The sequence below is a fragment of the Aptenodytes patagonicus genome, chromosome 3 (assembly GCF_965638725.1).
Source record: "Aptenodytes patagonicus chromosome 3, bAptPat1.pri.cur, whole genome shotgun sequence".
Classification (NCBI taxonomy): Eukaryota; Metazoa; Chordata; class Aves; order Sphenisciformes; family Spheniscidae; genus Aptenodytes; species Aptenodytes patagonicus.
This window is the reverse complement of record NC_134951.1, coordinates 21388923-21415111: the sequence shown is the minus strand read 5'-3', so window position 1 is coordinate 21415111 and position 26189 is coordinate 21388923. Positions and strand designations below refer to the sequence as shown.

At 37.8% G+C, this 26189-nt stretch overlaps 1 protein-coding gene across 2 annotated transcripts in view; it reads right to left on the bottom strand.

The window, feature by feature from the left end:
- Positions 1-26189, bottom strand: part of EIPR1 (EARP complex and GARP complex interacting protein 1) — a 101947-nt gene that overhangs the window by 71794 nt on the left and 3964 nt on the right. Inside the window, exons 2-5 of one of the 2 annotated variants that reach the window (XM_076332838.1) lie at positions 16767-16988; positions 15103-15186; positions 14740-14826; positions 8821-8953 (exon numbers count right to left, since the gene is read on the bottom strand). In XM_076332838.1, coding sequence (XP_076188953.1) covers positions 8821-8953; positions 14740-14751 — 145 coding nt within the window. In that variant the 5' untranslated portion in view covers positions 14752-14826; positions 15103-15186; positions 16767-16988. The remainder of the gene's footprint in view (positions 1-8820; positions 8954-14739; positions 14827-15102; positions 15187-16766; positions 16989-26189) is intronic. The other variant, XM_076332837.1, reaches the window with a different exon arrangement.

Genomic DNA, 26189 nt, shown 5'->3' with positions numbered 1-26189 from the left:
AGGTTTTATCCCTCACAAGCTAGCAGGTAAGGGTTGTTTTGTTCTTAAATCATTTTCAGTGTTGATATAGCTCACGCGCACACACTTTCCACACCTGCTCCCACCCTGCTTGACATCATTAAAGTAAATCATTCCAAACATCAGACTTCAATGCTGTTATTTTTTGTGGCCCATTAAGTCACATTTTAATTTTCAAGTTTTCAATTACATAAAGGTACTCTTGTGGCTGAGAAAATACTCTTGCAACCCAATTCACAATTGCATAAACAATCAGCATAAACATCTTGTTTAGTTTGCCAGCACAGTTTGAAACAGTAAGAAGAGAAGCATCCAGACTGCTATTCATCTTATAGCAGCAACGCTAAAAGTTAGACTCAACAATTTCAGAATCAACAAATTATTTCACTGATCATTTAAGTAGATAGCACGGAAAGGAAGAAGAACATAAGGTCTCAGGAAAGTAGGGGGAGTTGCCACAGGTAAAGAGGAAAGAAAATGCAAAATAGAAACCACTAATATAAAAAAAAAAGTAAATAGAACAGGCAGACATTTAGTCACAATAGTAGATTTTTCCACTGACAGACACTAAATGGTACAGAAAACACCTACAAAATGCTAACACCTAAGGGCCATATTTTTCTTCGTTAACATTTCTACAGCCTTCCACAGAACTGATTGCCCAAAGGCTGCATACCACTTTGTACCTTCTTGCTTTCTCACAAATGGTTGCAGCCATACACTTGTCCTTTAAGTGACAGATCCCTTATTCACTTTTGAGATCTCCTTCCTTCAGGATTTCCTTATTTCTCCAATTTTACTGTTTCCTTCACTCCTTCACCTTGTCTTTCAGCAAGCATTTTCCTATCAGATGTGTGACAGTTAACAGCATATTGGCATTGCCTACAGTTATGCTCCTGAGAATGGTCATCTACTTTTGTCCCCCAAAATATATCCTTCACCTGCATGCAGGAGAAACACCAAAGTAGCTGCTTTTATTCACTTCCTCAAGACTCACCTTAACAGCAATGGAGATAGCTACCTAGATCCAATTAGAGGTTCAGCTGGCAAACTGTATTTTCCACCAATGCAGAAGTCTTAGTCTAGATCATTTCTCTATTTCCTCCCCTGTATCTTCCCATCACTTCATGTAAACCCACCAGTTTGCCTTACCCCCTTGACTTCTCAAACAGTTTTACCATGTCTTCTAAGCATCTGTAGAATATCTATCAGAATGCAGTTAACTACCCAAGTAACTAGCCATTACATAGTATCAAAATTTAAATAAACCACTAGTTTCTCACTGACATTCTAAATAGGTGAGAGCAGAGCAATAGATTTATGCAGAGCAATGCATAAATCTGAGTTTTTATTCTAGCTTATAGGATATAACTAAAGTTTATTCTTTGCAAAACCTGAATATAAGTAGAAACTATTGGACTAAGAGTTCCCTTTATATTTATCAAAATTATTATTTTAGAATGATAGTTTTCCCCAAACATGTCATCATGAGCATTCACCCCCTTTACCAAATAGTCTGCTGTGCAGAGACAACACCCAAGCCATTCAGGAAGGAGCCATCCATTGCTGGCAAAACTGGCATGGCTGCAAAACTCTTCAAATGGCCTACAGAAAAATCCCTCCGCATTCCCTTTTCCTTTTATGATGTAGCCAAAATTTACTTTCTACAGCACTTTCTAAGTCCTTAGGAAATAGTCTGCCTCCATTTTAACAGTATCTTAAAATGGCAGGTAAGAGAAGGGGAGGGATATATAAACATGAGAGTAGATTAAAATGAAGTTCTATATGAAACAAAGCATATGCAAGACACACACACTCACAAAAAACACATACAACCTGTACCCACCCCTGCACATCCACCTAATTGGTAAATTTTTCAAACACCCGGTGACAGTGTGTTATAAACTGGACTGACAAAGAGGGCATCATTCAGGAATTGACATATTTCCAAGGGATCCCACTTTTTTCAGCCAACCCTAGATCTGAGGCTTCCATCACCTACTTTACATACAAAAATGATACTAGACACACTCTAGTCTGTTGGCATTTCTCCCTGCTTCAGAAGTCCATTCAAATGGCTTTCCTATATCCCTTCCTGTAGTCTGAAACTTCAGCAATACCAAGACGGTATATGGAACATATTCCAGCAGGGAATATGTTCCAGGCTTTGTCAGGTTTTCATTTTTCTGGTTCCCAAGCAACTCTGCTCTAGTGCGATCTATAGGTTTTTGGCATTTCACCTCATCACAATGAACCATTTATCCTAGTGCAGGCTAGGATGCTCTTTTGAATAGTGAAGCAAGGCTTCCTTCAAACTTTAAGTAGTGATACACATGTGAAATGACTTTCCCCTTAGCAGGTGAATAGAGCTCTTGGATAGCTACTAATTTCTTGCAATTTGAAGACTAATTTATCTTCATTTTTAAACTTATTATTATATTTAGTGCACCATTATTCTCATTGGTTTGTATCATTATTTGGAGGGTACATTCTTGACCCTCACCCGACCCCATCATTGTATTTTTTTTTTTATATTTATAAGTGCATTTCTACTAAGATGCTATATTCTCCTTAATTACTTTCTCACCTTTCTTATTCACATTTTTAAAAGTGTCACTCCTGTCACATTTTAAAGAAAGTAAAAATGAATAGTCAATTGACTACAGCTAGTCAGAACAGCAAAAAAGAAGGAAGGTGTAAAGTTCCTAGAATTGTTCTGACAGGGATTTTCCACTAAATACAGCATTCTCCTTATTATTTCTGGGCCACTGTGAAGCAAATGATTTGATTTCTGCTTTGTTGAACATAACTTTAAGTTATTAATAAATATCAGAGGCAAATAAACCCATGCAACTTTTCAGAGATCAAGCATTAACCAATTAAAATGCAACTGTAGCACTCTAGCCTATTGCCACCTTTATTATCATCACCCAAAACCCTCTGTACATTGTACCCTTCTCTCAACAATCCATCCTTTTAGCTTTTTTTTTAAACCTAATCTGTATCATACTGAACTTTAACAATCTAATTTAACTTCTAAAGCTAAAAGATGACGAAAGTCATTTTCCCCCTTAATTCTTACCTACTTTAAAGCTGTCAGTAGCAATCTTATCCTGCCCAAGAAAAAAAAACCACCCCCTATTTTAATTCAGTTGACTTGCTGCAATAGAGGGGAAAAATGATGCATCAGTACGTCACAAAACTGACTAACAATGCATAAATTCATCCAGATATCTCAAGTATTAATTTTAGAAAGCCTTCTTCCCCCGTCCCCAAGATATTCATATTTTAATCCTTTACTTCCCTCCTATACCCAGCTTTTTTCACATATTTATGCACTTTTCTCCCTTCAGTTAAGGAATCTGGGATAAAATACAGCATTCCTAATTCTTACAATGCTCACAATACGGAACACCAAACACATTTGCAAAAAAAAAAGTTACCTTCAGTGTAATGACTGCCTAAAATAGGTAGGGATTTTTATTTATTTATTTTAAACTGTGAATCTGAAGGATCCAGTTATATTTCTAAAACATAGGAAAGCCACTAGGTTCACAGGTTGCTATGCTGGTATCTCCCCCTCCACCACTGTAAAGTTTGTTTAAAAACCCTAGGAAATCATTTATTAAAACAGACATGCAAAATTAAACTTACAAAACGTTACCTGTTACTAAATCGGTTTTAATGTTTCATCGTGCTTTGGCTACATCTGGACTACCATTTGAATACGAGACAAGCAATTTTTAATGGCAAAGGTGGCAAATGACAAAAAGCAGAAAAACAACATCACCTCTGATCAATTACTAGATCTACCAACTACACATCTTGTTTATTAGCAATGAGAGGTACACAGGAATGGTCTATAATACATTTCTAGCATACAATATCGCTGAGTATGTTAGAAATGTGTAGTATAGGCAAGTACTATGCCTCCAGCATAGTAAATTTGTGATCTTTGCTGAAAGTTAGGCAAAATTACACATAACTAGTAAGTCTATCACTCAATAATGAAATCACCTTCCTATAACATCAGTAGTAATAATATAAAATTCCCTAAGTGATATATCCATCATTGGTGGGAGGGGGGACAACTATGATTGAGACAGGAACTGAGTAGAGTAAGTTTTCCCTTTGCAATTATGCAATTTTTCTAAATCAATATTTTTATGTTGTGTGCATGGGGAAGGGTGGAGAGATAGTTGCACAGTTTTGTCTTAATATAAAGACAAAATGGCCTACAAAGTGGAATTTCTGGTTAATATCCAAAGATGTATTTGTTCCAATGCTATTGGAACCAGTATTATTCTAGTTAGTATCACCATCCAGAATGAAAAGATAGAAGGCTTTATTAATGATGCAATGTCAAAATTAGAAATCAAAGTAGTAAATACTGACGCTAACAAGAAAATTACTTTTCCTGGGTTTTGACTTGAAAGAAGGGATTTTTTTTTTCCTTTTTAAAACCTAATTATGTAACGATACCCTGGTAAAGTATCTTGAACAAAAGAATACAGAGCAGCATTTAAATTAACTTTATTCATTGCTTAGAGAACATAGTTCCCAAACTGCGTATTCAGCAAGGATTTAAAATTTCTCTGTGACTTCTTCAGAACAAGAAAGTTATCTAAGCCACCTTATTTTTACTTTTTAGGGAAGTTACTTTTCTTGAAAGCCTAAGAATTTAAAGAGATTGCAGAATCAGTATGCCAGTAAATAGTGACTATTCCAACAGGCTTTATGTAGAAGGGCAGTAACTCTTATTTGACCTGCCTGCCAAAAATAAGAGTGGAGAGTCTAGTCTGCCTCCAATTGTTGAAATATGCTGTATTTGGCACTTTTGACAGATCTTCTCTGGAGTTTCTCAACAATAAAAACTCATCTCAAAATGATGACTGAATTGTGGTCACTTGCAAGTTTAGCCATTTATGGGAAAAAAACCCTGAATTTATCAGAAGTCAGCACTTAAAAAAAAAAATCTAGTGGACAACACAGAAATTAATTTTCACTGACATGGAAGCCTAGCTATTATGTTAAGGTTCTTCACATGACTTTGCTCTTTAGTACGTGTACCAATAATAATCATCATCATCATCTACATTTGAAGTTCTACCTCCTTATGCCTCTTTCACTTATACGTGTCAAGGACAAGTAAAAAGATTTCACATATCCATGAAGCCGGGGCGGGGGGGGGGAAGTGTAAATCCCCCACAGAGTGACAGGGGCAGATTATTTCTACATTAGTGTCACTCTTTTTGAAGGAGGTTTCCTACCTGTATGGTTCGGGGAAAAAAGCCTCATAACTATGACTTTGGAAGCAGATGCTGTATATACATCGGGGGGGGGGGGGGGGGGGTAAACAACACAAAAAAAACCCCATAAACATATACATATCCACACATATGGAAAAAGCTTAAGATCTATAAAATCCCACACCATCATGCTTAGAAGTAGCTAAAATTCCTTCTTTGAAGAAAGGAGGGGGAAAAAAAAAAAAAGAACAAAAAATTAGACATAGGAACTTCCCCATCCAAGAGGATCTCTCAACTTTTGATTAAGAGCCGCGTTACATCAATTCAAGGCCTCTCTCAAGCAGAACAGTAAAAACTTCCGAACATTGTTATATCAGCATCCTTCTCAAACACACACTGAGGGCTTACAACTTTCCATTTGATTCTTGACCCCACAAATAACCTAGCATTACCAGCTGAGTACGAGTATCCATTTCCCTCATGCAATTCTTAGCCCTCAGCAGAAATTAATAAAAAGCTTTGCGTATTACATTATTTTGCTAAGTTTTATCCCTACAACAGGAAAGAGAAGCATCAGATCCCTTGTATTTCAAGACATACAACAAGACTGCTAGCGTCATCTTTGACTTTTTGAGGCAGTAGTATTAACTGTCAAGTAGTTAAGTAAAAAAAGATAGCATTGCAGGGGATGGTAAGAACTGGATACTGTGGAAAGATTTTTCACTGCATTTTGAAAATACCGTATGATTAAAAAAAGGAAGAGTAGCTAAAATCTGGGGAAAGTATGTTTAAAAAGAAATCTTGTATCTTGCATAAGTCAGCTCTAGAAAAATAGTTAATCTGCAGTCTGAAGAACAGCAAGTCCAGATAACTGAAACACCAAACGAAACAAATTATTCAGGAATCAATATTTTCCTGTATCACTAGCTGAAAAATGCTTTTTAAAAGTTAATCTCTTCAAAGTAGGTACACAGTATTACTCTTTCAGTTCAACCATTATTATATTCCCCAAACTTTCTATACGAAAGGCATAAAACAAAGAACAGGAAAGCTGTGAAAAAAGTGCTCTGCTGTTTGTGCCTACTACATCTTTTTTTCATTAAGTAACAAGACCTTATTCATACCTTGGTTATACTAACTATCTATAAGTGTGAGAAAGTAAAAGAAAACTCAGTATCTCTCCTAATACAAAAGAGGAAATTTCAAAGTTTTTTCATGAGTGCTTCACCCTATTTCATTAGTTTACTTCAATGAGCTATGAAATGCAAAATGTACATGATTCCACTTTTCTTCAATGCCACATTTCACCACTTATTTAAGCAACTTAAAAAAAAAAATAGCTATTAATAATGGACACACATCACATTTCTTCAGTCTCCCACTTTCAACAACAGTCAAGATTTGCTAGAAGTACTAAGCTGAGACACAAGAGATGGTCACAATACCTACGACTGTTCCTGACAGCATCATCTCATTTGACTGGTACTTCAATGAGGAAAATAGTTAAGAGTCTTTAAAATAACAAAACAAATGCAATACATAACAGCGTTTTAAAAGGTTTCAATTGCTGAATTTGGTTGCATTACTACTTGAAATAAGCTGTCTGCTAAACTCAGTATTCCTTATTATTAGAACCCCATGATGTGTGCTTTCTGTTCTATACGTTGCTATTTAGAGTCATCAATAATCATTTAAGAATCAGATCTCGTTTTCTGCAGAAAGTTTATGGCTGATGATTCTAAATGAAGATGCATGAAGTACAAACAATAAAACTTAATGTTCAGAAACTAGGTAAAGTGAACTAAATCTAGAACACAAAAAAGCTAGAATAGAAAACACGCACATGAATTAATAGGTCCAATAACGGAAATCAGAAATCTCACAGAAACTTAAGAGTGTTTGGATAGAAGCTCAGTTCTAGCAATCTCAGTAAGCTCTCTCCCAAAGAGAATTTTCAATTAATATGCATATTGCTATAAGGAATTGCTATAACATGCTACAAGGAACACAAAACTTAAATAAAGTGTTTTTGAAAAAAGAGTATAAAAATATTTGTTATCACCATACTTTCTAGAACAATACTTGAGCTCGAAAATAGATATAAATTGAATAAATTAAGACTGGTTAACATTAAATGGTACATTACATACATGAAATACTGGACTTGATAAGCTATCTCATACCACCTTGCTGTTCAGTTATGTAGGGAAAAAGAGGTAAATTCTTTAAAATGTTTCACACTATTCCATGCAGCACAATATTCTTTAAGAAGAAAAAAAAAATGCAATCAACAGAAAGGCTAGAGAAAGAAACTTAGAAACTCGTTCTGGTTTTCTTTAAAGGACACTTCAGACAGCTTTCTCAGATTCTCCTCTGAGAATCTTCCTAGCCAGAAAATCATGAAGATGACTTTAGAATTTCAGGCCCGATTACTGCTTTCTCATTTTCTCCATGGATCACTGGCAAGGTGAGGAAGTTATGTCCAGTAAGTCAACCAGAGAGTAAAAAGTAATCAAAACAGGCCAATACCATTTCAGTGTTGTCTCTTAGTCAAAATACCCACAATCATTTTCAGTTTAGAAAACAGAAAAAGCTCTTTATTACTCTATTTATCTTCTATAATTGTCTTTAAAAGATTCACGTTAGATTTGTGAAAGAAATTCAAATTTTAGCACTTTTATTTCAATCCAAAAGAACTAGGAGAACCAAGCAATCCTGGAACCTTCTCTCTAACATCGCCACAAGGTTGAGCAGCAGGCATTCACACCTCTACAGTTGTCCACAGATGCACAAAGTCTGAAACTCGCTACCTTATTCTTATATTCTTGGACTGTATTTCTGTGAAAGAATGGACTAATATTTACTAGAAGAAATAATATTTATTCCAGTTGACAGCACAGATTTCTTGCTTGTCAGAGAGAAAAAGAACTCCCTCCCCAAGTTACGCAAGTGGATTTTTCAAGCCTCATGACAGAAAGTCTTCACACCTGCCTCACCTAGGAAATGCACAGAGATCCTTAATCTCAACAGCTGTGCACTTAGTGTTAGGTTACACAAGGAGCATTCCTACTGTTTCTGATGAGGTATTTAGATAAGAGTTTATAGTTCTCTTGTCATATGTTTAATGCAGATATGCCCACAATAACATTATATACAAACTTCACCTGCACTTTTAAAGAGAGCTTGATGCTGGCATGATGCTGTTTTGAAAGACATTTAGTTCCACTTTCAAAAGCAAACATATAAAACAATTAAAAAGAATAAAGCCTAAAATAACGAGTATATTTTATTTGCCATGTTTTGCATTAATCAGGCAAGCAATACTTTTATTTTGCTGCTTTCCTTGACATGAATGCAAAAGTAGACTTCTAACCAAGATGACCTAAGGATATGAGACAAATGAGGTATAGGTAAAGGCACAGCAGATTTTTTTGAAAAATGCCTGTGTTGATAACTCCAATTTGAAGTATTTACACATAGCTAGATGTTCAATCTTTGCACATTCAAAAATATCAAAACACAAACAAGTTCAACAAGGTTAGAAAGGACTTACTTTTATTGTAGCAGGTTGCTAGTACACCTTTATCTGCAGGACTGGTACTAATGTGCCAAATTTCACCCACTTGATGAAGGAGAACGTTTTTGTTTATAATGTTATTTTCATCATCAAAATCTATGATGTGAATCTGCAAATACAATAAAAAAAGAACATTAGGGTTTCAAATGTTTTCCTGTGGGTCTTAATTATACATGATGACTGCACAGAACAATTTAATGAGAATTTTATAACCGATATCTACTTTAATTAATTGTCATACTAACAGTTTAGTATATCATTGATTTCATGCAGGATACAATTTTCTAGAAAAACACAAGCAATTTCTCCATTTTGAGGAAATACCATGTTTATTCTTTTCAATTTTGCAACTTAAAGCTTGAAGGTGATTTTTCATTTTATGACTAACAGTAAATAAGCCACTCGTATTGCAATTCAACACTACTTATAGCAATAAACAGAAATAACAACATTAGAATCCTTAGTCTAAATGTCTGCACCAATTCTGTATCCAAATCATTGAATTCAAACATCCTACAAAGAAAGAAGGGGAGAGAGAGGGAAAGGACTCTCATTTGAAACAAATACTATAAACTCAGTAAGAAACTTGTGAGAGTTCACTTCAGCAATCCCATCTGTACCAATATATAAATCTGTAATACTTTTTATACTATATGGAAAAATAAAACATTGAACTGAAAGATGAAGAAAAACAATAATGTTTAAATATATAGATAAGATTATTAAAAAGACATACAGCTAGGTTTGCTTTTTGCGATTTTGATTTTTATTTGTTGCGGGTTTTTTGTTTGTTGGTTTTGTTTTTAAGTAGTCTACATTACTCTCATTTTTCCTCCCTATTTTTAGTTAGTTGTTTTTCTATAGTTGCCTCAGAAATAGAAGAAATTGAGAAAGATTCTAGCCTGGCACAACACAGGCAAGTAACTTTACTCATGGGACTAATTCCACTAAGCTCAACAGTGAACAAATAAACTGTAGAAGACCCACAGTTTTTAGAGAACTGTATCCTCATTAAAAATTCATTAGCAAAGTTGGGTGAACAATGAAGAGAAAAAAAAACAAGAGACATCCTATCATAATGACTGAATTCATTCTACTGAATTAACTACTGAATCACTGCAAAAATCTTAGCTACCCAGTATTGCAGAAAATTTTCTTAAAATACAGAAGCTGCTAAATAGGTCTGAACTTAGTCTAAATTGGTAATATTACACACAAATTTTTTTTTAAAGGGCTGAGCTTACACGTTACCTTTTTCTTTCCCTTCCAAATGCTGTCATCAGCAACTCATCCTTCAAATATAATGCTGGATCCTCATCACTTCTATTGTTCTTCCACTCTGTCATCCGAAGCATATAAGCACCTCTGCAGCTGATTAGCAAGTTGTCTTTTCAGACTTCATTTGTTGCCCTGAACCTAGAAATCTACCCAGGAGTCAGGACACTATCCATCTACCCCACCAACTGCATAACCATCTTCCTGTCCAACTTAAAGAGTGACCCTCCTGCCTTTCAAAACTCTCCAGAGTAACATCACTTAGACTTATCTATCGTTTCACTTTATTTTGGCTTTCTGTACATCCCCTCTCTGATCTATGCTCTGTATCCTGATTCAAGAGCTTCTGTCTATACAGAAAGCTCTTGCTCATTTCATCATTAAAGACCAGTTTAACCTCACGCCTTGTCTTCTGGGTTTTGTTTTGTTTGTTTTTTTTTTTTTTTTTAAATAAAAATTTAAAGACATCATCTATTCAGCCTTCTATGCTGCTCTAATCATTTTGATGTTCTGAATAAACTTACAACTTAAACCGTTACAAGTCAAACAAACAAACAAACTTTACAAGCACAGAACTGGAAGGTAAAGAATAGCAACATATTCACACCTCTAAGGTAAAACATTTTCAACAGACTCATGGCAAGAAGAGTAACTCCTGTTGTTATTTTTACACAGCAAAATACTGATAATTGGCTTTAGCATAACAGAGAGAAGGGGATCTCTGAAATTTACTGAATCAGGTATGTAAGAGAGAAACAGCATGAAATATGTGAAGATGTCATAGTTTAAAAAATAAAAGTTATTTTAGTTTCCCATGTAAGGCACAATCAGATCTGCTAAACATGCTTGTTTTCAACTGTCTCAAAAAGGAAAAAAAAAAAAAAAAAAAAAAAAGCACCAAGTGGGGGAAGGCAACCTTCCATTGGAGTCACTGAAGTCTCCTTTGGCAGCTCAACCCGAGACCCTGAAGGTGAACCACAAATCTAAATCCCATTTATTACAGTCACACACATTCTCTACCCACACTAACCAGGTTAAGAGGGTCACTCAGCACATGAGCTAAGGGAGTGCTCTTTACCCCATCTGAAGCCCTTTGAAGGCACAAATAACCAATTTCTCCTCTGGTGTTATGTTTCTGCTTCAGCTGACATCATGGATAGCTGGAAACTCTGCTGGAATACACAGTTAACCGATTAAAGGTCCAGACTGAGACTTTTAGGAAATATGAAATTTAGCGCTTATGCAAGGGTATTATTTATACCCTTTTGAGTTGAAAAATTGTATCTTTCACAGCTATGCCAGACAACACAGTCTACCAGAAAAAGTTGATCAGCTTAACAGAAAGAACTGCAAAAGTTCCCCCAATGTTTTTCTGCTAATGACCTTCTTAATCATGTTGATTTGAATACATGATAAATTGTATTTATCATATGGAATAGTGACTTTGCTAAATACTAAGGACAAAAGAATTTTCATAGAAAATGTACCAAATACTGTACCAGTGCAATGCCATGAAGACAAATATTTGCAGAAAGAAATATTCACCTATAATAACTGTCTGAACAGAACTGGACAAACTTCAGTTCTATGGGGTGTTATCCTTTGGCTCTTGAATCACGATCTTTCTAACTTTTCTTGATGGAGTGCAGAAATGACCTTTACCATGGATTAGTTAGTGCAGCATATGGACACCATAGACGAGGATCTAGAAAATGGTGAGTGTAAGTAAGCTAAGTCCACACAGAGAACTTTCTCAACATGACTGTAATGTAATGGTTAACAATACATGTAATCATAGCTCTTGTGGAACACACCTCTTAGAAGTGACTGGTTTTATTACCAGTAACTACACAAATGAGTTACTAATCTGCTCTAATTACACTGGGAAAAATTCCCACTGAACACAAGTCTAAGTATTAAGGGAAAAGTAGTGAGATTTGAATGAGAACAAATAACTATTTAGTTCTCCTCAAAATCTGGAGGAATTATTAATTGCTAAGGAAATTACTAAGGAAGGGAGACTAAAACTAACCAGTTTCAACACAAAATCTCTCTTTTTCTTCAATTATGCAATCTCCATAATTGATTCTCTTTCATTGGGCACTCATGGGCAGCAGAGACTGGAGACTGAGGAACTGTTTTAGTTCAGCCAATACCCTGCTTTGTGACTATATAATGCCATGCATTAAGGTAACCCATGAAAATAAGTATTTTAGATTCTAACACACAAGACTGAAAATAACTTGGAGAGTTCTGAGAATGAGAGAGATCAGAAAAGAATAAGTGATGTATACTTCCTTCATATGCTTCCAAAGCATACAGTAAATGCATCAAACTAAGAACAGTATAAAAAGCCACAGTTTAGCAACAATGAAAGTACTGAGGACTAAAGTTCTAAATCTATGCTGTGTAGAACACAGATCTTGCATCAAAAAGAAACCACTTAAACAATTTCCTGCAAGTTATGAGGACCAAATGCCAAGTACTACACTGTTAATATCTCAAATATTGACAGAATATAAAGTCTTAGAAACATTTTTCTTTGCTTTGAAATACCAGTGTTAATAGCAAAATATTTTCACCAGATCTCCTATGAATGCCTAAACTGCTTCATACAGCAATAAACCTCAATGACGCAGAAGTTACCACGCCAGCTGTGCAACTACTGCTCTTTTATTTGCACTACAACTGTCCATGACCAGAAGGGAAGAACTACTCTGCACATGATGGTGCTGCATAAGAAACCTCTCGCTATGCAGCACTTGGTCAAGCACTAGGGGTTGCAAGCCACTCATGAGTTAGGTGAGCTAACGATAAAAGTTTTTAAGCAAATCTGGAGAACTTAGTGCTGAATTAAGCAATAACGACTTGAGGCCTACGGCACTTCTTGGGGATTAGCAACTAGCCGAGAGGAGCTGATGGCCCGAGGCACAGCTAAAGGCCAATAACCCCCAAACATTTGTTAATACCCTAGGAAGTGTCCTGCATTTCCATTATTAATGTTATTCATTGGAAAAAGAAAAGTATACTCAATAAAGTTGAAATGTGTATATAGAGATATTTCTAAAATATGTAGTATATGCCCAATCAACTTACCTAAATCAAAACATTTACATTATTGAAGATCTGCTGGATATCGACTGATAAGTGAGAACCATTCTTCAACTACAATTTTGTATCAGGATTTAATTAGTTGAACCAAGAATTAAAAAAACACTTGGAAACCACAGTAGAAAACCACATTATAACAAAATGGCTGAAGACCATTTGAGACAGCACAATCAAAAATATCATTTTGTGTATTTATTTTTAACTAAGTTTGTCCTGCCACTTCTTTTGTTACTGGTCTCACAAGTATTACCTGAAACATAAAGAAACCGAATATTCCATCCCCCTTATGCCTCTGAATATTTTTTTCCTTGAGCCTCATCCAGTATTATCACTGAGTAATAAACTCAAAACCTCACTGGGAATTGACAGTTCACATCTCCCAGAGCTATGGTTCTGAGTTCATTTTGTACAGTCCATTACAGACCAGTTTCAGAAGAGTCAGTGACTGTCTCCATTCTAGGAGCTTCTATGGTGGATGTCAGCCTTGGCTAACAGCCAGACTCCCACCCAGACACTTGTTCCCCCCTCAAGCAGGACAGGGGGAGAAAATGGGAAGAACAGGAATGAGAAAGCTCATGGGCCAAGCTAAAGACTGGGAGATCACTTACCAATTACTGTTGCGGGCAAACCAGACTTGGCTTGGGTAAATTAATTAATTTATTGCCAATTAAAATAAAAATGTAATTACCTAATTTGGGTCATGGGAAAGAAAAAGACAAACCTTAAATCAGCCCTTCTCTCCCCCCTTTCCCAGGCTTAACTTCACTCCAGACTCCTCTAACCCCCTTCAAGCGGCGCAGGGGGGTGTGGAGCAGCAGTGGTTACGGTCAGCGCATAGCATTTTCTCTCTGATGCTCTTTCCATCTCACTCTTCTCTCTTGCAGCATGGGGTCTTCATGGGCCACAGTTCCTTCAGGAACATCCACCTACTCTGGCACAGGTGCTCCACAGGCTGCAGTGGATACCTGCTCCACTATGTAGCACCTTCTGTTCCTCCTGACCTTGGTCTTACCTCTGCTGTTTCTCAGTCTTTGTTCCCTCCTCCTCTTTCCATCCAGCATTTTCTCCCCTTTCTTAAAATGTTTTCACAGAGGTGCCACCAGGCTGACTGGCTCAGCTGTGTCCTGCGGCGGGTTCACTGGAACCAGCCATGTCTGGCACGGGCAACCCCCGGCCTCTTCTCACAGAGGCCACCACTGTAGCTCCCCTGCTACCAAAGGCTTGCCACCTGCACGCAGTACAACTTTCTAATTCTTCTGGCCTCAAGATCTTCTTCCAGTATGAAGGCATTTACTGAAATTTAGTCACAAAAATTAAAATTCCTGTACAAGTATTGTACACTTAACTGCAGAAGAAACAGCCCAATAGAAATTGAGCCACAAAAGTCACTCAAATTTTAGTTTAAGTTGTTGTTAAACTTATGATCAGAAAGGACATAGCTGATTGCCAGTAAGTAATAATGAAAAATCCAGTTTATGAAGCTTCACATACACAGAACTGTGCACATACCAGGAGTCCCATTAGAGGCAATCAAGGCTTAAAGACTTTTGTTTTACTTTGCATCTCTTCTGTGATTTAAAGATAGCTCCAGAGAATCTATAGATTTAAATTAACAAAAATATAGCAGTTTACTAAACCAATCTGATTTAGTCATACAATTTAGAAGAGTAATTTAATTTTCAGAAAATACACACAACTTTTATTCACTTACATTTCTTACCAGTATCTTTACATTCTACTCACAGAAGTCTTCAACTTGACTATCACTTAATGTTCACATTGAACAGGGGGGAGAAAGGAGGAGGAATGATATTGGAACAATGTTAAAAAAGAGGAAAAAAAATTACAACTGACATTTGACAGAAAAATTACCTGATTATCATATCTAAGAGACTGTGTTCCAACCAAGAATCTTATTGCATCCGTTTCTGCTGTCTGAGGTGTTAAAGCTCGTGCCTAGGGAAGAAGAAAGCCATTAGAAAAGTCCAATTAATAAAATACATTAATTTCAGGAAAAATCTTGAAACTTACATATCAATTATCATTTTAAGCATTACATTCTTACAATCTGCAGACTTTCCTGCCCTTTATGTCTATTTTGGTTAATGCATTTTTTTTGTGCAGTTTCTCATATTTGTGAGGTGCATGGAACATATAGGTGCTAAATACATTATCTAGCCTTCATTATAACAGTGATAATATTCAATATTATAGCAGTTCTTCCAAACTAATTCTCTTTTATCAACTAAAAAAACTCCATGGAACAGTGGAGAATTCTTAAATACGCTACCTACAAAATCCAAGAAAGAGGCTGTTCTCGCAGAAGTTTTCAAACCATTCAGACTGAAGATGCCCACATAAAAATGAATTCTTTTTCTCACCATTAACCACCAAGTTTAGAAGAAAGTTAAAAAACAAACCCCTTCTTTTCCACTCCAGGCCACCAGAGATAAGAACTGTGTGAATGATGGGTAAATAACAAATTATTTCTTCTATCAAAATTTTGTCATACTCTTATTATTTTGTTGTATTATTGTTAATGAGAATGCTAGACACTCTGCCTTGCTTCTTCAACTTGCACCAACCACGGCCTTGGAAGAAGCAAAACAAAACAGTTAAGGGCCATGGGAGACATTGAGAAATAAAGTATAGCTTGAACTGAAACCACAATTGCTAGTTTGCACTAGTCATTAGTAGAGACTGTCTTAGCTAATTTTGAGTAAATGGAAGCTAAACTAACATTCAAAGGCACTTTTAGCAACCGTAAGTAAACTGTGAGGAATATCCACTACTTCCCATGCAAAAGATACCCTAATAATATTGTTCAATATGAATTTTTTGTCAAAACAGAAGAACAAACCTTTACAATTCACATCCTATTTGACATAAAATAGTTCAGATCTCTTCAGATACTAAAGCCTGTATTGCAAGCAAATAGTTCAGAAGGATTCAGGTAACTGTTGAATGGCCCTTCCTACTGCCATCCCCTTGTGCAGTTAGCTAATGATTACATTCTGGATTCAGAACATTTAGCTTCAATATAGTCCTGTTTAAAACTTATTTTTAAATTAATATCAGAAAGATGCCTAGAAGCTTGGAAGGGAATATTTGAAATATATTATACCACAACACATAAATTTAGAACAATTTAATTCTAGAATAGCAACTTGAAGAGATTTTATTTTTCTTAAATAAGGCAAAGCAATCCAAGCCCTTGTTCTGGCAGTAACAATAAGAACCAACTCATTTTTCAGAATAAGCTCTGAACTCCTACAGAGCAGATAAGAAGTTTCTTGCATCTGAAAAGTGTGATTTAGACAATGTAATATTTTGCTTAAGATTGACCATAAAGAGTTAAAAAACTGCAATGAGCTTAGTAAGTATAGGCTAGTAGCATAACATTTATATAGGAAAAAAAGCACTAGAGAACATGATTCAGTGAGTAGTTTGTGTTCAAAACATACTCAAATGCAGATCAGAGATCAGTGTGAATCCATACTGATTTGTTTGTACTCTCCTATTTATGCAGCACTTACCTACAACAAGCCTAGACAGTGTTTCTGATTGACAGAAACAACTAATGTTCACCAAGAAGATTGCAGAAAAGCTTTTCTTTTGTCTTGAACATAATTTACATTTGCAGTTCTTTGGCAAGAGCTCCTTTTCATTTCAGATCTGCTTTTAATTATTTTGAAGAAAACACTAGAAATAAGCCAACAGCTATGTATCTCCTTCAATCAAGCAAGCTTCTGTTGTTCCTATAAGTCAAACAGAAGAAGAGACTTCCAGAATCTCCAATAAAATAAAGAAATAAAGGGGGTTTTCACCCCTTTTAAAGCCTTTTGAGTAAGACTTATCATGTTGCTTTCAAAAATGCATCAGATTAGACACAAAGTGCCCAAAATAAAATTATGTCAATACATGGTAACATTTATGCCACCAGCTTCTCTATCCCTTCTTTAAAATATTTTTGAATTATTTCCCATTTTGGGGGCGGGGGGGGGGGGGGGGGGGGGGGGGCGGGGAATCAAAGGCCTGAGAAGAATGTTTAAACCCAATTCACAACAAGAAACACACTACTCTTTATTCTCTGTCATAAAAGACTACAATACCCATAGAATACAAGGTTCAAACTCATCAAGCGTTCATAAATCAGGAAAATTTGATTCATAATAGTAATAACAGTACAATGGACTTTCGGTTGTCTCCTGCACAAAGATATGTCTAGTTTTGTCTACTTTGAGTTACTGTTAGAGAAACAGAAGTTATTTCAACAGATGAAGACACTGAGTAACCCTTGTGATGAACAACATAACTGAATTTGGAGTGCTGTCATGATCAAGAAGAGTGCCTTAAGTTTGTCATCTTGTACTGTAACCTGTCAGAGCAGGTTGCAAATAACATCCTTCACAAAAGCATCCTGCCTCATGACTGCAGCTACTAGATAGAAAATAAACAAAAAGCATAGTATAATGAATATTAATCTAAACCAATAGAGCTTATTATTTTTTATAAAAAGTCAGCTTCCACAGAACACTAAACTGCATATAGCCCCAAAAAGAGTTTACTACTTAAGATATTAAAGTATTATTTACTAAGAAAATGGCCACAATGCATAGAAAATACCCAGAACACACACCTGAAAGATGCGAACAGTGAGAAAACAAGCCCCACCTAACTGATACTTCTAAAGAATGCAACAACATATGTAATAAGATCATTTCATTTTTAAAGAAGGCCTAAGACTAGGAAAAAGTTATTAGCAAGCAAAGATTAAAACATCATGAACCACAAAGAACCTTTTGGTTACATGTCCAAATTTCATACTCACCAACAGCTCTATGAGGAAATGTGCACGGTTTAAAGCAGGTAGATTTATAAAACAGGGGTGATACAGAGGCAACTTGATTGTGATTGACACTTTAACCAAATATTTTAACAGTCTAGAAGGAAGTTTATAAATATGCAGTCAAAATTCCACTCAGCTAACACAAAGGAGATTCTGCCTTTGGAAAGCAAACACCAAAGACTTCTCAATGCCATACAAGTCTGCCAAGGAATCTGAATGAACCATCCCTCCTTAGAGGCTTTTCAAAGTCTACGTATTTATTCTGCATAGTGGTCTGTGGCTTCCCTAATTCTCATTTATTCCACTAAATTAAGGGTTGCACACAATCACATTCCTTTGGTTTTCTGTTTTGTAACAATTATCAATTCATCCCCGTGTTTTCAGGGGGAAAAAAAAAATCTCTGTGGCTGAGCAACTGTTGCAGAGATGCAGGAAATAGCATCACCATGCTCCAAAGGCATTCCTGACTAGTACTCTGTACATCATAGGACTAGACACTCTTACCCACACAGAATCTTTCAAGGTGACAAAAATAAATTTGGAGAAAAATTAAGGCTGAGGTAGAAAGGAGAGGGGAGAAAAAAAAACAACCTTAGGACTCAGGTGTAAGGAATATTGCAGGTTCTCAAATACTTAAATACATTATTTAATGAGAAATACTAGGTTCCACATGTCATATTCAAGAGACTTTTTTTTTTTTTTTTTTAAGAGACCATTGTGGCCTGCTATAGTACAGTTAAAACTCATACTCTTTTTTAAACTTTCTAAAACAAGGTGTGAATTCATACTTAAACAGAAATACAAAACTGAAGAGCCTATAGCGATGGTCACACTGAAGTCCAATATGGGCCAGGGAGACAGAATCTAGTCAAGCAAACATAACAAACTGGCATTTTCATTTACTGTATCCTGTAGTACTTTAGAGAGCCATAAATTACACACCTTGAGAGGAATAACCATATGCATGCATGCAAAAATAAAAAAAGCATTCATAATGCATCATCTGTTCCCAAGATAGTACAGCTGCCACGCTTTTAATAGCGGAACCACAAATACTGCGTGAGCTTTGAACATGCTATACTTCTACCACAGCAGAAAGTAAGTAAAACTAACCCCATAGTGAAGACCACCACCACCTTGGAGGAACAGAGATCTAAAAGAGAGCGGTGGGGGTGATAATGAGTCACATAAAGCTGAGTGTAGGAGGTTTTACTAGAAAAGAAAACAAAAAACAATTTTTTTTTTGTTTGTTTTATATATGATCGAAATCCCATGTTAGCATTTCCCACTGGCGATGGAACATCACAGATTTAAGATTTCACACCACCTCCCCATACGCAAATGGATAAATAATGAATGATACAGAAAACTTTTTATCCTGCTACTACTCCTATCATGGAAACTGTAGCTACTGCACATGTAACTAGAAAGCAAACATTACCTACCCCATTGCCAGAAGACAAATCCTTCCTTTACTGTATGCATTCAGAGATTAATTACAGATGTGGAAATGTGACTGTGCACTGCTGCATAGGTGTCCACACTCATTCTTAGACTGCATAACTTGTGAGGTTAGACATTCTGGGCTTAAATTTCCTTCACTGATCTGAAATCTAAGGGTTTGGGGTTTTTTTACCTCCAAGTTGGATCCTTGCAGACTACTTTAACTGCTTCAGTAGCAGTTACTGCCCTTTCCCAACTAGTTATCATGCTAAACCTACCATTAAAGTGAAACACGGAGAAGTCCTTTGTTTCATTTGAAAAAAGAAACAACAAAAAAAACCAAAAAAAAAATCAGTGGATTAGTTTAAACTATCTAAAGGGAGGGTATAGAAAAGACAGACTCTTCGAGGTGCACAGCAACATGATGAGAGGCAGTGAACATATGTTGCAACATAGGAAAATTCAGACTAGACATTAGGAAAAAAATTCACAGTGAGGGTAGTCAAACACTGGAGCAGGATGCTCACATATGTTGTGGCATTCATAAACCATGAAAATACTCAAAACTCAGCTGGACAAGGCCTCTAAACCTCATCTATTGAATCTACTTTGAGAAGGGTATTGGAATAGAGGGATCTTCAAAGGTCCCTTCAAACCTACATTAGTTTGCAATCCTATGAAATTCTTGCAAAGTAATCTGAGCTGGTCACGCAATTTGCATAATTATCATCAGCAGAGCTGTACAGACTGTCATGACAGCTCCTTTTGATAGGAGCTGTCCATATCTCCAACACAGGCAGTTATGCACCCACTGGATGAGTACACCTTACTTCTACGGTGTGCTTGTTTGAATACAGTGGTTTGAGCAGAAACAGTGCTGACGTATTCCTGATCTTGTTTACTACAGAGGTGACTCCACTATTGAAAGCTTAACCTCCCTTTATGCTCTTACTTGAAGCTGTGCCACAGAATTGAGTAATTTGCTAATCCACAACAAAAAAGAGAGTATCAGATCCCAGAACTGCTTGAGATGCTGATATCTAGTAAGCCTACAAAAAAAATTGGCAATTAACAGACTCATACTAGACTGCATTGCCCTTATCAAAGACAAAGGCATAAATACATCTCCCTGACAAGATGTAGAAAAGATACTCATCTGGGAAGAGGAAGAGTAATATAAAATGAGTTTAAAAAAAAAAAATTAAAAAAGGGTTGAATATTGATCTCAATAAAGAATTACTGAAGAGTTTGAAAGAGTTCACATGAAGGCTCTAGAGTCTTATTCCAACATATTTTAGAAGACCAAAATTACATCAATATGAAGAAAGCCTTGCTACACTCATCTGAAATACAGCCAGATTAATATTACCTATTTGTGGGCAAATAAAAGTGAAAAGAATAGTGTATCACCTATGATGAACTATCTACCAGTTTGTAAGAACACCTGTGAAAATGATTCATGGAAGAAAGGTCTGAAAGTTTGGAACCAGTCATGCACCTTTGTGAATCAGATTTTGTTGAGCACACTGTGGACGAAGAAGATCCTGTTAACATGCAGGAGCCCACCAAATTGCCTGATGAAGATACAGCAAAACATGTTTGAGGGGGAAATCAAAAAGCTGAGACATACTAATTAACATCGCATATTATCCTCAAAGGGTAAGCAAAGAAAACAAAAAAGCAACAAAACCTGACTCATAGGAAGACAGTAGGATGTTCCCAGAAATTCATAGGTTAGGTAACCAACTATGTAGCCTGGTTTCCATGAGACAAGAAAGAAAAATAACAAGGAGCATGACCAAATTTTTTTACCCAGTGATGGTGATGAGGAAACAGGTACAGCTATACATCAGGGAAAAGTTAATCCGAGAAAAAAACTGCCACAAACTGTAAGGAAACAAAGGCAGGCTTGAGCAAAGACTTGAGCAAACTCCTACTCAAAAGAACCCCAACCAAACCCTAACAAAACAAAACAAACAAACAAAAAAACCTACAGATATACTCATCAGGAGAAACCCAGCCCCTGAAACGTTATTCCTGTCAGGTGCATATGCTTAACAGATCCTACTGCATACATAGAAATTATGGTCAAAAGAATAACAGGCTCACACTGAATTAAGACACAGCTTTGACACCACATAAGCTAGCTGCTCTCATCTTAGAAACAAGTCCTGAAATGCATCACATGTAAAGGAAAAGGACAACAAAGACTTAACTGCAAATCCACTGCAAAAATAGACATTTATTTATGCAATGCAAAGGGCATGCAAAAACCTAGAATATGAGCGTGACAAACAGCAGTATAAACAGCAATCAGTGTGCCAGAATGCAGGAAAGTAACTGGAGACTGGGCATCATGTCCATGTCTACACCAAGCTCAGTGTCATGTTGGGCAAAGCCCATGTTCCACCTTACCATGACAGACCACCTGCAGAATAATAAAAACCTCTGAGAGAAAGAAATAGAACAGAGCCTGCAGAGAGAAGGGTCTTTGACAACAGCAAGAGATGATCCAGAGGAACAAAATGACAAACGTCAAAGAGATAAAGAAGGTTGTTTTAAAGCAAGTGCTTTATGGAACCGTAATGCACTGACTCTCTACACTTTGTTTGTAAGTTCTCCTGAAACTTTCCCTTCTCCACGTCTTTTGAAATACCAGCCAAATACACAAAATTACTTTTTTAATTAGACTGTTACCATTTAGGGCATTAATGGGCAGAGAAAAAAGGATCAGTACTTCTTCAATACATATTTTGTCTTGCTGATGCATTGCACTGGTTTGGTATCAGCAAACAAGAAAACATACACTGACCCCAACATTTGAATATTTGCACTAAGCATCATACAATCAAAAGAATTTCTGCAACCCCATGTATCATTTGAAATTCATACAATCAATCTGTACTAACAAGCAGTGAACTTGCAATACAGAATGTAAAGGACATAGTATTTGGCTTGCAGTCCCCAAATCTGAATTTGAAGTTATTTGACCATCTGCTTATGCTCAAAACTAGAAATAGTATACTGCTACTTGGGAGGGTGGGAGCAGAGAAGGGGAGAGGGCTGGCTTTGCTGATGCCTCATTCTGGAGGCAAAGTACAAGTTCCCCCCACCCACCCTGAGAAGCCCTAGCCTGATGTTGTGAATATTATTTCTGCCTTCTGGCACAATTTCAATTTTCAAGTAGGTACACTTTGATCTTTACTTAGGTAGGACAGCCTTGTTACCCCACCACAGTAGGAGACCCTCTTATCATCAACTGTGATAAGCTGCAGTGACTCTATCAATGAAGAGGCTGGCAGCACACATGCCCAGGTGACCTTTAGTGCTCTCAGACAGCTGCTTTCTCCAAGGCTTTCACACCACAAGAATTCCCACCGCTGACATATTTAGTGCACTGACCCTATTCCAAAGACTGACAGATTCTGTAAACCCTCACGGCAACAAAAGCAACCCTCACACAAAGCCTTGCATAGCACAATCATCCTTAGAAATCCCGCTTTCACACTGTCACTGTTCATTTATCATGAACTGTAATGGTAACAATCATCTTTTAATAGTTCCTTCAAGTTCACATAACTGTATCTTCATATTGTCATTAGTCTGTACCATACCTAATATTATCAAGATCCTGCTAATTGCTTGAGGGTCCTGAAAGAAATAGTTACCACCTGATCCATTTCATGTATTACAAAGATCTTTGGGGGATTAGTTAAGAGAGTTTTTCTACTTATCTACTTTTTTCCCACTAGTAAAACTTTAAACCTAACAGTATGTTAGACTGAAGTTCCACGAGAAATCCTCCCAGCTGAAATGCTGCCTTCCAGAAGGGTCCTGAAGAGAGAGGCAGATAGGAAAACAAGTGAGAGAATACACACTCAGGCTGGATTAAAATATACAGGATTGGCACTGATGAGGCAAGTAATCTTCGAAAAGAAAGAGTACTGAGACAAAAACTAGGAATTTCACTAAGACTTTATCATGCAGTTTCTTGAACTGATTAAATTTTCAAAATAAATCCTCCAAAGTCATCTCTAAAGCTGTATCAAAATTATTATCTACATTCTGTTTAGGCCATTGTCTCTCATCCCACAAGAGACCACAAAAGCTCTTCCAGGGAAGAGAACTCCACTGCCAATAGGAGCATAGGCTCTCCACCGGTTCCACTCCCATACTGGGAGCACAGGAGAGCCCAAGAGGCAGCACAGGTTTCCCTGGGTACCGCACAAGTGACACACATCTTCCCAAAAGAGCTCCCTTTCCCCCCTCCTTCTAATAAATCTACACTTGCCTTGTACTCCATCAAAGGTAGGTCAATTGAGCTATTCTCAATACATACTGGTATTATACATATACACACATTGTAAGAGACCTGTGACCGATCTATTTCAGTTGGTACTTTGCACCGCTTTAAGATTCTTATTCTAAGAAGTCACATTTGGCTTTAGGGAAATTAAGTTTCACCTTACTCTTGAAAGCAGGCAAAAAAGTTCTAAAAATCAATAGTCTCTGTTCAGATACATAAAACCTGTTAACAACTAACTGACAATACAGTATGGGCCAAGTATTGCTTATTCAAGAAGCACGACAGGACCACAATGCAGTACACAAACTGGCAAAGCAGAAGTGCACTTTTTTTAAGCCTGCTTCAGCCAGACCCCATCTCAGGGTGCAGCTAGAGTTGCTCTTGTGTAGTACATCCCTGTGGTCAGCCAGCAGGCTTTCTACTGTCCTTTCATAGAATCATAGAATAGTTTGGGTTGGAAGGGACCTCTAAAGGTCATCTAGTCCAACTCCCCTGCCGTGGGCAGGGACGTCTTCAACTAGATCAGGTTGCTCAGAGCCCCGTCCAACCTGACCTTGAAGGTTTCCAGGGATGGGGCATCCACCACCTCTCGGGGCAACCTGTGCCAGTGCTTCACCACCCTCAGCGTAAAAAATTTCTTCCTTAGATCTAGTCTATATCTACCCCCCTTTAGTTTAAAGCCATTCCCCCTTGTTCTGTCGCAACAGGCCCTGCTCAAAAGTTTGCCACAATCTTCTTCATAAGCCCCCTTTAAGTACTGATAGGCTGCAATAAGGTCTCCCCGAAGCCTTCTCTTCTCTAGGCTGAACCACCCCAACTCTCTCAGCCTTTCTTCATAGCAGAGGTATTCCATCCCCCTGATCATTTTCGTGGCCCTCCTCTGGACCGACTCCAACAGGTCCGTGTCTTTCCTATGCTGAGGGCTCCAGAGCTGGACACAGTACTCCAGGTAGGGTCTCACCAGAGCAGAGGAGAGGGGCAGAATCCCCTCCCTCGACCTGCTGGCCACGCTTCTTTTGATGCAGCCCAGGATACGATTGGCCTTCTGGGCTGCAAGCGCACATTGCTGGCTCGTGTCCAGTTTTTCACCCACCAGTACCCCCAAGTCCTTCTCAGCAGGGCTGCTCTCAATCCCTTCATCCCCCAGCCTCTATTGATACTGGGGGTTGCCCTGACCCAGGTGCAGGACCTTGCACTTGGCCTTGTTGAACTTCATGAGGTTCACACAGGCCCACTTCTCCAGCTTGTCCAGGTCCCTCTGGATGGCATCCCGTCCCTCTGGCGTGTCAACCGCAACACTCAGCTTGGTGTCATCTGCAAACTTGCTGAGGGTGCACTCGATCCCACTGTCTATGTCATTGGTGAAGACATTAAACAGTACTGGTCCCAACACGGACCCCTGTGGGATGCCACTCGTCACCAATCTCCATCTGGACTTTGAGCCCTTGACCACTACCCGCTGGATGCAACCATCTCACCAATTCCTCACCCACCGGACAGTCCACCCGTCAAATCCATACCTCTCCAGTTGAGAGAGAAGCATGTTGTGGGGGACCCTGTCAAAGGCCTTACAGAGGTCCAGATAGATGACATCTGTAGCCCTTCCCATGTCCACCGATGTAGTCACTCCACCATAGAAGGCCACTAGGTTAGTCAGGTAGGGCTTGCCCTTGGTGAAGCCATGCTGGCTGTCTTGAATCACCTCCCTGTCCTCCATGGGCCTTAGCATAGCTTCCAGGAAGATCTGTTCCATGATCTTCCCAGGCACAGACGTGAGACTGACTGTCCTGTAGTTCCCCGGGTCTTGCTTTTTTCCCTTTTTAAAAATGGGGGTTATGTTTCCCCTTTTCCAGTCAGTGGGAACTTCACCAGACTGACACGACTTCTCAAATACGATGGATAGTGGCTTAGCAACTTCATCCGCCAGTTCCTTCAGGACCCGCGGATGGATCTCATTGGGTCCCATGGACTCGTGCACCTTCAGGTGCCTTAGATGGTCTCGAACCTGACGTTCTCCCACAGTGGGTGGCTCTTCATTCTCCCTGTCCCTGCCTTTGCCTTCTGCAGCTTGGGTGGTGAGGCTTGAGCACTTGCCAGTGAAGACCAAGGCAAAAAAGTCATTGAGTACCTCCGCCCTCTCTGTATCCCACGTAACCAGGTCTCCCATTTCATTCCGGAGAGGGCCCACATTTTCCCTTCTCTTCCTTTTATCCCCGATGTACCTATAGAATCTTTTCTTGTTGCCCTTGATGTCCCTGGCCAGATTTAATTCTATCAGGGCTTTAGCTTTCCTAACCTGATCCCTGGCTGCTTGGACAATTTCTCTGTATTCCTCCCAGGCTACCTGTCCTTGCTTCCACC